This window comes from Trematomus bernacchii, unplaced genomic scaffold, assembly GCF_902827165.1.
Source record: "Trematomus bernacchii unplaced genomic scaffold, fTreBer1.1, whole genome shotgun sequence".
Classification (NCBI taxonomy): Eukaryota; Metazoa; Chordata; class Actinopteri; order Perciformes; family Nototheniidae; genus Trematomus; species Trematomus bernacchii.
In genome coordinates, this window is record NW_022987806.1 from 23,999 (window position 1) to 38,733 (window position 14,735).

General features: G+C 38.8%; 1 protein-coding gene across 1 annotated transcript; it reads left to right on the top strand.

Annotated features, from left to right (window-relative positions):
- The first annotated feature begins 2,445 nt into the window (after window positions 1-2,445).
- vamp8 (vesicle-associated membrane protein 8 (endobrevin)) lies at window positions 2,446-14,604 on the top strand. Its single transcript, XM_034150856.1, has 3 exons — window positions 2,446-2,645; window positions 9,069-9,236; window positions 12,029-14,604. The coding sequence occupies exons 1-3, from the start codon at window positions 2,631-2,633 to the stop codon at window positions 12,212-12,214; spliced, it is 369 nt and encodes a 122-aa protein (XP_034006747.1). The 5' UTR covers window positions 2,446-2,630; the 3' UTR covers window positions 12,215-14,604.
- Window positions 14,605-14,735: the final 131 nt, after the last annotated feature.

Here is a 14,735-nt window from a genome sequence, read left to right on the forward strand (position 1 = left end):
TTTGACAAAAAAATCCATAAAAAAATGTCATCTGTGGAAGCCGTAGTACTGTAAAAAGCACGACCAATCATTTGAGCCGGCCCGGCTCAAATGATTGGATGGCCTACCTGCCTGTCAGCCTTCCATCTGTGCACAAACTTATCTCGTGCCCTCATTGGTCATGTGCGCGTTCGTGTGTGTTGGAGGAGGGGCTCTATAAGGAAGTCTGAAGGAAGTGGCAGATTTTTTCCGGCTGTGTATTTTCAAATCCTAGCGCACTCGAGCTGGTTTCTCCAAAATTACCTACCCCACCTTTAATATTTGAGAAATATATAATTTGTATCTGTTCTTTGTGCCTTCAAAGAAAATACTTCAGGTCACCACCGCTAAGCTAAAGACAGCTAACGTTAGGCTATAAAGGAACTACAGCACGGTCACATGACTTCACGTCACCACCGCTAAGCTAAAGGTGGCTAATGTTGGGCTATAAAGGAACTACAGCACGGTCACATGACTTCACGTCACCACCGCTAAGCTAAAGGTGGCTAATGTTGGGCTATAAAGGAACTACAGCACGATCACATGACTTCACGTCACCACCACTAAGCTAAAGGTGGCTAATGTTGGGCTATAAAGGAACTACAGCACGGTCACATGACTTCAGGTCACCACCGCTAAGCTAAAGGAGGCTAATGTTGGGCTATAAAGGAACTACAGCACGGTCACATGACTTCACGTCACCACCGCTAAGCTAAAGGCGGGCCCCTTTATGTTACATTTTGACATGATAATTAAAATGTCTCTCAAATGGCTCCTTTAAAGTGGACCTATCATGCTATATTTTAATAATATATCGTAGGGCCATACCTATATAAAACATGTCTGTGAAGTTTTTTTTTCAAAATACCAAACAGATCATGCATTTTAGCCATGCCTCATTTCGCTCTATTTGCTCTTTTCCAGCCCTGTTTTTGCAAGGGCTGATTCTGTAAGAAGTCTTCTTCGCTGCTTTTGTGGCAGACTACAGCGCCACTTACAGGACTGGCATATGTACTACAGCGTCTCCAGCGCTTTCGAGCGGCAATGGCTGTGGTCGTGGCCCTTTCCCCTGATAGGTGGAGAGTTGCCCATATAGGCGGAGCTCCCTGTTTCTGACGTCAGAACAATTTCAAATCTGGATCAGTTTTTATCAGATCCGTTGCAGCTCCGTTTTTAGAGATTTGGGTATGGAGGAAAATAGAGAGGGTTGTGTTTTCTGACACTTAGTGAGTTCCCTGACACACCGGGGACACATATTCATGTATAAAAGATGTACAAAAGTGCATTTTGCATGATAGGTCCCCTTTAACCAATGCCGTATTATTTCTGACGTTGTTTAATCTTGATATATAAAGTGTTTTCTTACATTTTCAAATATTTGTTGTTGTTGTAGCAGACTCATAGAGGGTTATTTTTAGCTGCTTGTGATTCCCAGCAGTTGTCTGACTCAGTATCAAGGTGTCGCTCTGCCCTGCTGATGGAGGAGAAACCAGTCGGTGCAGCTGTGACAGAGCAGATCTGCAGGGAGGAGCAACATTAAACACTTATCTAACCTTTAGCCAGAGATACAGTCCGTCAGGGGTGAAAGAAGTTGAAGTAGAAGTACCAGAGCGTAGGAATACTCTGTTACAGTAAAAGTACTGCATTCAAAATGTTCCTCAAGTAAAAGTAAAAAAGTATTATCAAAATATAGTGAAAGTAGCAACAGTAAAAGTAGTGATTGTGCAGATTGGTCCATTTCAGAATAATATATATGATATGTTTTATAATGATTGATCATGAAAGTGTTCTCAAAGCTGGTAAAGGTGCAGCTAGTTTGAATGACTTTGTATACTGCAGGGTAGCTTGTGAATTTACTCCAGGTGGAACTAAAGTCTGATTTAACACTTGATTATATTTCACATCATTCATCCACATCTGTGAAGTAACTAAAGGGATTAAATACATGTAGTGGAGTAAAAGTACACCATGTGCTGGAATCATTGAACTGGTTATCCGTGTCTTTCAGAATAAATTTTAAAGTGCTTTTAATGATTTACACGGCTTTACGTAACCTGTCCCCTACACACATCAAATACTGCCTTTCATTTATAACAAAGACACTTAGATCCTCCAATGCATGTGTTTTAGAAGAACCTGAAAGTATTACAAAATAAATCTGGGGAGGCTGCTTTCTGTTTTTATGGAATTAATTGGATCGTACAGCAAACTCCATTTAATTTGGGGTGATTGTAGTCGTATCACTGTTCATGTGTTATTGTATAAAGTGTAGGAAAGATGGCTTTGTTTTTGACATTTTTAAGGATTATATATCATTTTCCAAACGATAATAAAACACAGCATGACTTTTAGACCGGCTTTGTTTTGAAAATCAAGAAGTAGTCCCTACGTTATTGGCCGCTTTACACATGACGCGGAGGAATTTGCTTTGAAAGGAGGAAAAAAAAAAGCAACCAGGAAGTCAGGCAGAAGAGGAAACGCTCGCTGTTGTTGGAGCATAAAACTCTGTAAACAACTAAAAAAAGAGTTGAATAAAACTTGTAAACAACAACAACTACTTTGAACCAACTTCATCCACCTTTTGGGGCTCAATCGGGACTATTTCCACCAACATGGACATTGATCCGGTAGGTGATAATGGCGGAAGCTTGTTTGTTTCTTCACCGTCACCGTGTTTAGCGACACTCAACAGGTGGATTTTATGGATGAAATAACTTTAAATCATGTCATAAAGTTAGTTTAATAAGTGTGTGTTTTAACTTAGCGTTGATTGAGAGAAAGTCCCTTTATTTCTCTGTAGAAACCAAACACTCTTTGGTGGAAATACAGGTTTTATTGTGAATTAATTTAGGCCAAAATCTTAAAATAACTCTTTTATTCGGTTTTAATTAATTGGCATCTTTTTATTTCGCTAATTAAGTGATACTAATGGTGGTTTTCCGCATATTTTAAAACACTTTCTTCACTGGTTGTCGTCTGTAAATACAAAATAAAATAGTGCAGGAAAGAAATAGACATTTAAAATAAGGTAAACATAAAACGATTAAATAAACATAAATAGGAATAATATAAAACTTGCATTTCAAAAAAGTTAGAATCAAACAGTGCAAGATAAAATTAAAACAATTAAATAAAGAGTTTTTAACTACATACTTTACTCTCTGATATAGTGGTAAAAAGTGCCACATTTCCCTCTCAAATGCACTTTTTGGGGGTAAAATTCCTACTTTTACATCCTGAGCTAGTTCGATAGTTTACTTTTAAGTTATATTATTATTTTAAATTGATCTCAGGGTTATATTTAAGTCATACATCACAACTTACATTTTTTTCCCTCTGATATACACCTGAACATCAGCAGGAGAGGACTCTTTAAAGTAGAGACACTACATACTGATATACACCTGAACATCAGCAGGAGAGGACTCTTTAAAGTAGAGACACTACATACTGATATACACCTGAACATCAGCAGGAGAGGACTCTTTAAAGTAGAGACACTACATACTGATATACACCTGAACATCAGCAGGAGAGGACTCTTTAAAGTAGAGACACTACATACTGATATACACCTGAACATCAGCAGGAGAGGACTCTTTAAAGTAGAGACACTAAATACTGATATACACCTGAACATCAGCAGGAGAGAACTCTTTAAAGTAGAGACACTACATACTGATATACACCTGAACATCAGCAGGAGAGAACTCTTTGAAGTAGAGACACTACATACTGATATACACCTGAACATCAGCAGGAGAGAACTCTTTAAAGTAGAGACACTACATGCTGATATACACCTGAACATCAGCAGGAGAGAACTCTTTAAAGTAGAGACACTACATACTGATATACACCTGAACATCAGCAGGAGAGGACTCTTTAAAGTAGAGACACTACATACTGATATACACCTGAACATCAGCAGGAGAGGACTCTTTAAAGTAGAGACACTACATACTGATATACACCTGAACATCAGCAGGAGAGGACTCTTTAAAGTAGAGACACTACATACTGATATACACCTGAACATCAGCAGGAGAGGACTCTTTAAAGTAGAGACACTACATACTGATATACACCTGAACATCAGCAGGAGAGGACTCTTTAAAGTAGAGACACTACATACTGATATACACCTGAACATCAGCAGGAGAGGACTCTTTAAAGTAGAGACACTAAATACTGATATACACCTGAACATCAGCAGGAGAGAACTCTTTAAAGTAGAGACACTACATACTGATATACACCTGAACATCAGCAGGAGAGAACTCTTTGAAGTAGAGACACTACATACTGATATACACCTGAACATCAGCAGGAGAGAACTCTTTAAAGTAGAGACACTACATGCTGATATACACCTGAACATCAGCAGGAGAGAACTCTTTAAAGTAGAGACACTACATACTGATATACACCTGAACATCAGCAGGAGAGGACTCTTTAAAGTAGAGGCACTACATACTGATAAACACCTGAACATCAGCAGGAGAGGACTCTTTAAAATAGAGACACTACATACTGATATACACAACAATAGCTCAGTTTCATACCAAGTATTAGCCGGGCTCTTAAGGCTATGTTAAGGTAGCTATTTAAAATAGCTAATTATGTTTCATCAAATCAAAAAATCACAAATCCTCAAGTGCACTTTTTTGGGGGGTAAAATTCCAACTTTTACATCCTGAGCTACTTTGATAGCCCGGCTTATATTTGGTAGAAAAATGAGCTAAAAATACATTTTTAAAAGTTCATATATCACCTAAAATAAATCATAGAATTATTATAGATTTGTTTTATGTCATTTACACAGCTATAGTTGTGCATTGAAAAACTTGGGTTCCTCAAACAATGCAATATAAATGTATATAAAAGACATAAAACAATTGAATAAAAACCATTAAGATAGTGCTCAGGAGTTTAGCAGTCTTATATTTGTGGGATATACTTTACTGAAGGCTTAAAGGTGGGGTATGTCATTTTGGAGAAACCAGCTCGAGTGCGCTAGAATTTGAAAGTACCCAACCGAAAAAAATCGGCCCCTTCCTTATAGAGCCCCTCCTCCAACACACACGAACGCGCACATGACCAATGAGGGCACGAGATAAGTTTGTGCCCTGATGGAAGGCTGACAGGCAGGTAGGCCATCCAGTTATTTTAGCCGGGCCGGCTCAGATGATTAGTCGTGCTTTTTACAGTATTACGGCTTCCACAGATGATATTTTGTAATGTATTTATTGTCAAAGCATTTAATGTATTCATTGCTATCGGGATGTTAAGAGCATTCCATGGAATATAACAAAAAGTGTTTCTGAAGTGAATGACCTACCCCACCTTTAAGGTAGTTTAAAATAGCTAATTATGGTTTAACATTTTAGGTTTAAAGCTGCTCTAAGTGTGTTAATAGATATATATCATGTTTTTGTATATGCTTCCTTACTGTAGAGCTGCATTGATGAGTCAAATAATTTATTAGTCGACCTGCAGAAAAATAAATGCCAACTCTGTTGAAACTTTAAATCCAAAATGAACACAAAATGATATTTTTAGTTTTCAAAATGAGGAGATTTGCTGCTTTTCTTGGTTTTTATATCGTTTTGAATTGAATATCTAGTTAGTTTTCACACTTGAAGACCAAACGAGACATTTACTAAATGATTAATCGATTACTCAACATTATCATTTCCACATTAACCTATATTTAATAATTGTTGATCGCAGCCTTATATTGTGCTAATAACAACTCTGTGATAATGGGTCTAACTCGCACCAAAATAAATCCAACAAAGTGCAAAACTTGGCTTTAAAAATAGTGATTTCTGAGGTTTTTGAAACATTAAAAGTCTAGAAAACCCCTTTTTAATGTACGCTACACTGACTCGGAGAGGAAGGGATAAACCCTGCAGAATATATGAGTGTTGTTTTACATAATCAGTGTCAAATCTAACTGCCTGTTGTTGCACATTTGACTAGATAAGGACCGGAGCAGTGAGGATTTAAAGTGATGAATGAATGAATGAAATCCACGCTTTGCATTTACAACTGCATTCAAATGACTTGGAGTCGATTCAACGGATTCACATTTCAGAGAGCCCTTTATCCGGATTCCTTTATGCACCTTTAAGCATATTTATCATACTTTAAAGAGTCCTCTCCTGCTGATGTTCAGGTGTGTATCAGTATGTAGTGTCTCTACTTTAAAGAGTCCTCTCCTGCTGATGTTCAGGTGTATATCAGTATGTAGTGTCTCTACTTTAAAGAGTCCTCTCCTGCTGATGTTCAGGTGTATATCAGTATGTAGTGTCTCTACTTTAAAGAGTTCTCTCCTGCTGATGTTCAGGTGTATATCAGTATGTAGTGTCTCTACTTTAAAGAGTCCTCTCCTGCTGATGTTCAGGTGTATATCAGTATGTAGTGTCTCTACTTTAAAGAGTCCTCTCCTGCTGATGTTCAGGTGTGTATCAGTATGTAGTGTCTCTACTTTAAAGAGTCCTCTCCTGCTGATGTTCTGGTGTATATCAGTATGTAGTGCCTCTACTTTAAAGAGTCCTCTCCTGCTGATGTTCAGGTGTATATCAGTATGTAGTGTCTCTACTTTAAAGAGTCCTCTCCTGCTGATGTTCAGGTGTATATCAGTATGTAGTGTCTCTACTTTAAAGAGTCCTCTCCTGCTGATGTTCAGGTGTATATCAGTATGTGGTGTCTCTACTTTAAAGAGTCCTCTCCTGCTGATGTTCAGGTGTATATCAGTATGTAGTGCCTCTACTTTAAAGAGTCCTCTCCTGCTGATGTTCAGGTGTATATCAGTATGTAGTGTCTCTACTTTAAAGAGTCCTCTCCTGCTGATGTTCAGCTGTATATCAGTATGTAGTGTCTCTACTTTAAAGAGTCCTCTCCTGCTGATGTTCAGGTGTATATCAGTATGTAGTGTCTCTACTTTAAAGAGTCCTCTCCTGCTGATGCTCAGGTGTATATCAGTGTGTAGTGTCTCTACTTTAAAGAGTCCTCTCCAGCTGATGTTCAGGTGTATATCAGTATGTAGTGTCTCTACTTTAAAGAGTCCTCTCCTGCTGATGTTCAGGTGTATATCAGTATGTAGTGTCTCTACTTTAAAGAGTCCTCTCCTGCTGATGTTCAGGTGTATATCAGTATGTAGTGTCTCTACTTTAAAGAGTCCTCTCCTGCTGATGTTCAGGTGTATATCAGTATGTAGTGTCTCTACTGTCTCCATGCTTTAATGTTCAAAAAGCTCTTTATGTTTCTCACACTGTGCTGCAGCACCTCTTTTCACCCTCTGTCTGAAACCAGAGCTGCTCTGATTGGTTAGCTGGTCGGCTCTGTTATGATTGGTCAACCGCTTAGAGATGTCCCGCCCCTTAGCCTATCACTTACAATGTGGAGCGCTAGCCAATAGGAGCGGGAGTGTTAAATAGTGATGTCAGTATGTTATAGAAGTAAACAAAGGAGGGATGTTAGCCTCTGCAGACCATTGACATGCACTAACACCTATATAACACACTAACTACATAACACACTACAGGAGCGGGGGAATGGCCTCTGTAAGTTCATGAAAGGAGCAGAGTAGAGGAGGTAACAGGAGAGCAGGGAGACATCAGGTGACTCAACAAAACCTGCTCTGTGTCCTGGAGACCGTTGTGTTTACAGCCCTGTTGCCTCATGGGAAATGGCTGCCTCTTATTACTCAACATAGAGTAAAGGGATTTTATTCTTACAAAAGCTACAGCGTAATAAAAGTGCAAAGATCCAGACTCCTTCATCTCCTACAATAAGTTGCAGAAATAATAAACAAATGTGGATTTTATTTACGACTTTGAGACATTTTCTTAGACAAAGTTATCCTGTGTTTGCTCACGTTTCTGTAGCTCATGATTCAAAGACTTAAAGGCTTTATTGTCATTTACAGGGTTACAGCTTCAGCTTAGTTTGTCAATGGAAATCTGAAGTCTCTTTCAATAATGCAACATGCAATAAACTGAAGACATAAAGAAACATACAATTGTGCAAGTGCAGTAATTTGCAAGAATACAAAAAAAAGCACTAGCTCCAAACTGGCCCTTTGGTGGGAAAAGGGCATTAAAGTCGATTGTTGTGTCGTTTTGATATAAGTTGATTACGCTTTGTGATTATTCATTATTTTTGTTAGTTTTGACATGCTAAGCTTCTTCTTTTCCGAAGAGTTGTACACTAAGTGCATCTCTTCAAAACAACATTTTAAATAAAGAGCTTTTTGGGGATTCTTTTTGGAGAAACTGGCAGGTCTAGTTCAGTACACATTAAATAGCTCCTTCATGAAAACTGCTATAAATAAGATCTGAGGATTATATTGAGTAACCTGGTCATATTTCATAAGTTTAAATTGGTGTTTTATAAGCTACAACTATTTTGATAATCCATTTATTGTTAAAGGTATTTTTCATGCAATTATGTCAGAAAATGCTGTTTAAACGTCTCAGAAATTGAGATATCCTTCTTTCTTTCTGTTTTACATAATACCTAAGTGAATATCCGTAAGTGTGGGACTGTCAAAACGAGACATTTATAGACTAAACAATCAAATCTATTGATTAATAATTGAAGATGAATTGAAAATGGAAATATTCTGTAGTTTTAGCCCATATCACATTCCACTTACTGTAAATTAATCCAATAAAACTAACTTTTGACAACTTTTAAGTATTTTTTAATTATTGTTTTTAAAGTAGTTTTAGCCCTACACCATACAGTTTATAATAATAATAATAATAATAATCAATTTTATTTATAAGCGCACTTTTCATTTGAGTAAACAAAACTCAAAGTGCTACAGAGTAAAATGGTTGAAACAAAACAACAAAAACTAATAAAACGACTAAATAAAAGTAGTGAAGTTTTACGTCGGCATGGCAACAAGTGGGTTTTTTAAAGATTTAGTAAATATATGCGTTTTTAAAAAAAAACACTGCCGCTCCCATGTGTAATGCTACTTTCCTCAACACATTTCTACATTGAATTACTTTTCTTTTTCTGTGTGGTCCCAGGAGCGAGGAGGAGCCGAGGCGGCGCCCGAGCCCAAAGACAAGGTTCAGATCCTGAAGGACCAGGTGGACGGGGTGAAAGACATCATGACGCAGAACGTGGACCGCATCCTTGCCCGTGGCGAGAGGCTGGACGACTTGATGGGGAAATCTGAGGATCTCCAGACGGGGGTGAGTTCTAGCTAATAATAGACTAAGAATGCCTAAATTAAAACTGATTAATGTCTCAAAAAACTAAGATGATGGTTAGTGACTTTACCGCCTGTAACTCCAGCTCGATGATCTGTTCCTAGAGCGTAAGAGTACGCCTTGTTCTCTCTCTTAATGTTGCCCTTCTTGGTGGTTTCCTTCTGGGCACTGCAGAAAGAGAGTGGAAGACAGAAGTTAATAAATGCTAAATATAGTGGTCTCAACGTTTATGCTACCGCTAAGCTAAATGCGGCTAATGTTGGGCTATAAAGGAACTACAGCACGGTCACATGACTTCACGTCACCACCGCTAAGCTAAAGGTTGCTAATGTTGGGCTATAAAGGAACTACAGCACGGTCACATGACTTCACGTCACCACCGCTAAGCTAAAGGTGGCTAATGTTGAGCCCATAAATGAACTACAGTACGGTCACATGACTTCACGTCACCACCGCTAAGCTAAAGGTGGCTAATGTTGAGCCCATAAAGGAACTACAGCACGGTCACATGACTTCAGGTCACCACCGCTAAGCTAAAGGCGGCTAATGTTGGGCTATAAAGGAACTACAGCACGGTCACATGACTTCACGTCACCACCGCTAAGCTAAAGGTGGCTAATGTTGGGCTATAAAGGAACTACAGCACGGTCACATGACTTCACGTCACCACCGCTAAGCTAAAGGCGGCTAATGTTGAGCCCATAAAGGAACTACAGCACGGTCACATGACTTCACGTCACCACCGCTAAGCTAAAGGTGGCTAATGTTGGGCTATAAAGGAACTACAGCAAGGTCACATGACTTCACGACACCACCGCTAAGCTAAAGGTGGCTAATGTTGAGCCCATAAAGGAACTACAGCACGGTCACATGACTTCACGTCACCACCGCTAAGCTAAAGGTGGCTAATGTTGGGCTATAAAGGAACTACAGCACGGTCAAATGACTTCAGGTCACCACCGCTAAGCTAAAGGTGGCTAATGTTGGGCTATAAAGGAACTACAGCAAGGTCACATGACTTCACGACACCACCGCTAAGCTAAAGGTGGCTAATGTTGGGCTATAAAGGAACTACAGCAAGGTCACATGACTTCACGTCACCACCGCTAAGCTAAAGGTGGCTAATGTTGGGCTATAAAGGAACTACAGCACGGTCACATGACTTCAGGTCTACACCGCTAAGCTAATGTTGGGCTTGTGTTAACCACAGACCTTATTTCAGGATAACAACCAGAAACACATTCAGAAAACAATTGATTTGTGCTAAAATGCTGACTAATTTCCTGGTTTTAGGACTCATTCCTGCACCACTCTATTTCTCATATGTGCAGCGATGCATCTCTGGTGTCTCTGAGTTTGTAAATAAAGATGACCTCATTGATAATCATCAGGAAAACCAGTACAACCAGTTCGTTAGTGAGATTAAAGACATTTCAAATGAACCTGACTAACATATAGTCCACATGGACATGGGAATGTTTCCTACTTTCTAATTTAAAAAAAGTATGTCCACAAAAGGACGATATCCATCCAAAATATATATTCTGTGGAGGCCAGTGGGACAACACACACAAGTCTTGTTTAATTTTCAGTCTGTAGCTTCGATGTCAACTAAAAAAGGCTTCAATTGGAGAGAAGCTAGAGCGTAGTTGTTTCCTCTAACAATGCTATATAGAATATACTTATAAATAAACCATCTGCATGTCAAATGTAAAGAAATATTAAGTTCAATCTACTATTGGATATTGTTCAGTGGGAAGAAATACTCGTTATGTAAAATTAGAGTGGTACAAGGATGTCTTATTTCTGTGTTGGACCCTGAAGGCAGCATCTCCCTGGTCCAATGGGATTTCTCCATGTGACAAACGCTTATGATGTCAAAAAAAGTACCAAAAACACATTATGAAAAACACAAGAAGTGCTAAAATGCTGACTCATCTTGGGGATTATTATGACTCATTCCTGCACTCATTCCTTGTGTCCCTCCCCATGCTAAAATCGTTATGACATCATTAAGTTGCCCAAATCTGATCAGCTCATTTTCAGACAGGTTTTTATATAAATGGATCAGGAGAAAAAGAGAGAGAATCTTTGTTCCTGAAGCTTTCAGAGTCTCTTTCCACAGAGGGGACACATGTTGATGTAGAAGAGACATGAAGAAGAGGGGACACATGTTGATGTAGAAGAGACATGAAGAAGAGGGGACACGTGTTGATGAAGAAGAGACGTGAAGAAGAGGGGACACATGTTGATGTAGAAGAGACGTGAAGAAGAGGGGACACATGTTGATGTAGAAGAGACGTGAAGAAGAGGGGACACATGTTGATGTAGAAGAGACGTGAAGAAGAGGGGACACATGTTGATGTAGAAGAGACGTGAAGAAGAGGGGACACATGTTGATGTAGAAGAGACGTGAAGAAGAGGGGACACATGTTGATGTAGAAGAGACGTGAAGAAGAGGGGACACATGTTGATGTAGAAGAGACGTGAAGAAGAGGGGACACATGTTGATGTAGAAGAGACGTGAAGAAGAGGGGACACATGGTGATGTAGAAGAGACGTGAAGAAGAGGGGACACATGTTGATGTAGAAGAGACATGGAGAAGTGGATTTTGCATAATAGGAGACCTTTAACATCACGCGTTCAGACCAGAAACACATTCAGAAAACTTCCATATAAGGGATCAAGAAGTGCTACAATGCCCATTAATCTTAGAGCTTATTATGACTCATTCCTGCACTCATTCCCATTGTGTGTGTGTGTCCCCCCTCAGGCTCAGCACTTCAAGCAGACGTCGGTGAAAGTGGCTCGTACGTACTGGTGGAAGAACGTGAAGCTGGTGGTGGTCATCGTGGTGGTCGTGCTCATCATCGTGCTCATCATCGTCCTCCTCTCCACCGGGGTCATTCCCACCACCACAAAGCCAATTACACCCACCCTACCACCCCATAAGCCATAAACACACACACACACGCACACACACGCACACACACACACACACACACACACTCTTGCACAATGTACATACCAAGTTACAGTAAAACAGAAAAGTAATATATAGACTCAAAGAAGAATAATAATAACTGCTGTCTTGGGGAAACGGTTTCTGCTTCATGCTCATTATGGTATTTGAAGACCAGTGCTTTTTTCTAGTTTATTGGTGATTTAGTTTATCACAATTCCAGCCTATAGTTAATTTTTTTAATTTGTGAGAAACTAAAGACAAGTGTCGCCTGACGGCAGCAAAAACATCTGCCCGAAAAAAGCCAGCTGCTCTTTGTTAACGATTATTATCCTGAAAGAAGTCAATTTAAAGAGTCCCTATTATCTGGGTTTTTATATAGGTTTTAGTTCCTCCATTGGACTCCTTTGTTTACTTCCAGACCAAAATGACATCACTATGCAAGACTCAGGCTCCTATTGGCTAGCACTCCAATACATTTTACATGATAGGCTAAGGGGCGGGACATCTCTAAGTGGTTGACCAATCACAACAGAGCAGGCAAGCAGTCTAAATCTGGGCAGATTAGGGCGCCTTTTAAAGTGGATTTCTTCAGTCTTTTACCAGACATTATTAGTCTTGAATGTAATCCCCCTAAATGCACCTTTACAACGAGAAGTTTGTATAGTTTAAAAGATAAAAATGCAGTTTAAAAAAAACATGTTTTCTGACAAATCTGTAATTTTTAGGTCAGTGGAAAGCTAAATTGTATATTGGATATGTATGTCACCGTCTGTGGGCTTATTATTATTATTATTAGTATTATTATTATTCCTGCTGTCACTTTTCTTCGTAGTCAGACAATCTAGAAAAGGGAATCATGTTATCAAATTATATTTACATTTGTAGGAACTTTTGTGCAATCAGATACTTGGTGGTGTGTTTGAGGAGAGGTTTGTTATATTAATAATACAACGTCAACGTCTAAACAACTGTTATTTTACACAGAAATCTAATAATATACCTGGGTTGGGTTTCAAAACACTTTAACATAATCTGTAAATATACATCAGAGTCTTATTAGTTCTAGAAAATACCTTTATTTAAGAAGTGGGGAAACATTTGCTAATGTCAAAAACATTTAAAAAAACAACCAAAGTTAGAGAATATCCAACGTTTGCAAGTTTAAAAAACAACATTTGAAGTTTCCTGTAGGACTTCTATCTTAATACTCGACCAAATGTAAAAATAAAAGTCCCAAATAATATAATATCACTTAACGTTGTGACTGATTATGGTTCAGAGCGTCCATTTTGTTTGTAATTGGGGATTGTTGAGTGTTTCCAGTCGTTATGCTAAGCTAACAAGGGGCTAGCTGTAGCTTCATATCAAACGTACAGACCAACAAATAACCCAAAGTGAAAGGTAAACCATCAAACATTCGTAGATGTAACTTTGACAGGAGATGCACATATTTCCCTCGATACTCTTGATACTCAATACTACATTTCAAAAATAATTATTCCAATTAACATCTAGTCACTTAGCGCTGCGACTTGGCTGAGGCAGAACTCAATGGGTTTTGCACAAATTGAGCAAATGAGATAGAAAGCTATTTTTGAAATTGTTGTTTGAGTCTTTAAGCTAAGCTAAGCTAACCAGCAACCGGCTGTAGCTTTATATTTACCATACAGACCAACAAACACACACAGAAGGTTTATTCCTAGTGTTTTCAGACGCTTATAATGCAAATCGGAGCCTAAAACTAAATATTAGTGGACGAACGTCAATTTGCTATCCTTGATATTCAACATACTTTTTTTTAAATGACCCCAATTGGTAAATAACACACAACATTTTGAGATAAATTAAGTCCTGATTGTTCCCACACTTCCATTTTTTGTGCATCAGGCTCTAACATTAATTAAAGATTATAACAATTGGTACAAAGACCCTGTGTGTCCCCCCCCCCCCCTCTTCTACCTGCTGTTGCAGTACCAAGTTATTCTCTAAAAATGTCATAATAATGATAAACTGTAAATAGTCAGCACAGTCTCTCCTCTTGTGTATATTTGCAAAGTGTTAACGAGTTCTTAACGAGGCTGTTTATTCAACGCGTCATGTCTTCTTCTTTTTTTCTGAACCTCAATGAGTCAATGAAGTGATTTCTGATTAGTCATGTTGATAATTGTCTAAAGGAAGCTGTGTATTTGTGACGCTCTGGGTGAAGGAGTGATGATAATCTTCCTGTTCTCACTCTGCGGTTTGTGATCACTGTCTGATTCGACCTGGAAACAGAAGATGCACCCTGCTCCGCTGACCTGAGACCAGCAGGGTTTTATCCTAATGACTTGTGATGTTTAATGGTTTTAATGGTCCTGAAATAAATGAATAGTATTTACCTCTGAGCTGTTGTCGTGCTGTTTGTTGATCCGCCACAAGATGGAGACACAGAGTCACAATAAGATCAACGAAAAGAGCAAAGGTCATCAAGATGTTCACTGAGGCGGAGAAGTACTCTGATCTGGTACTGTAGTAA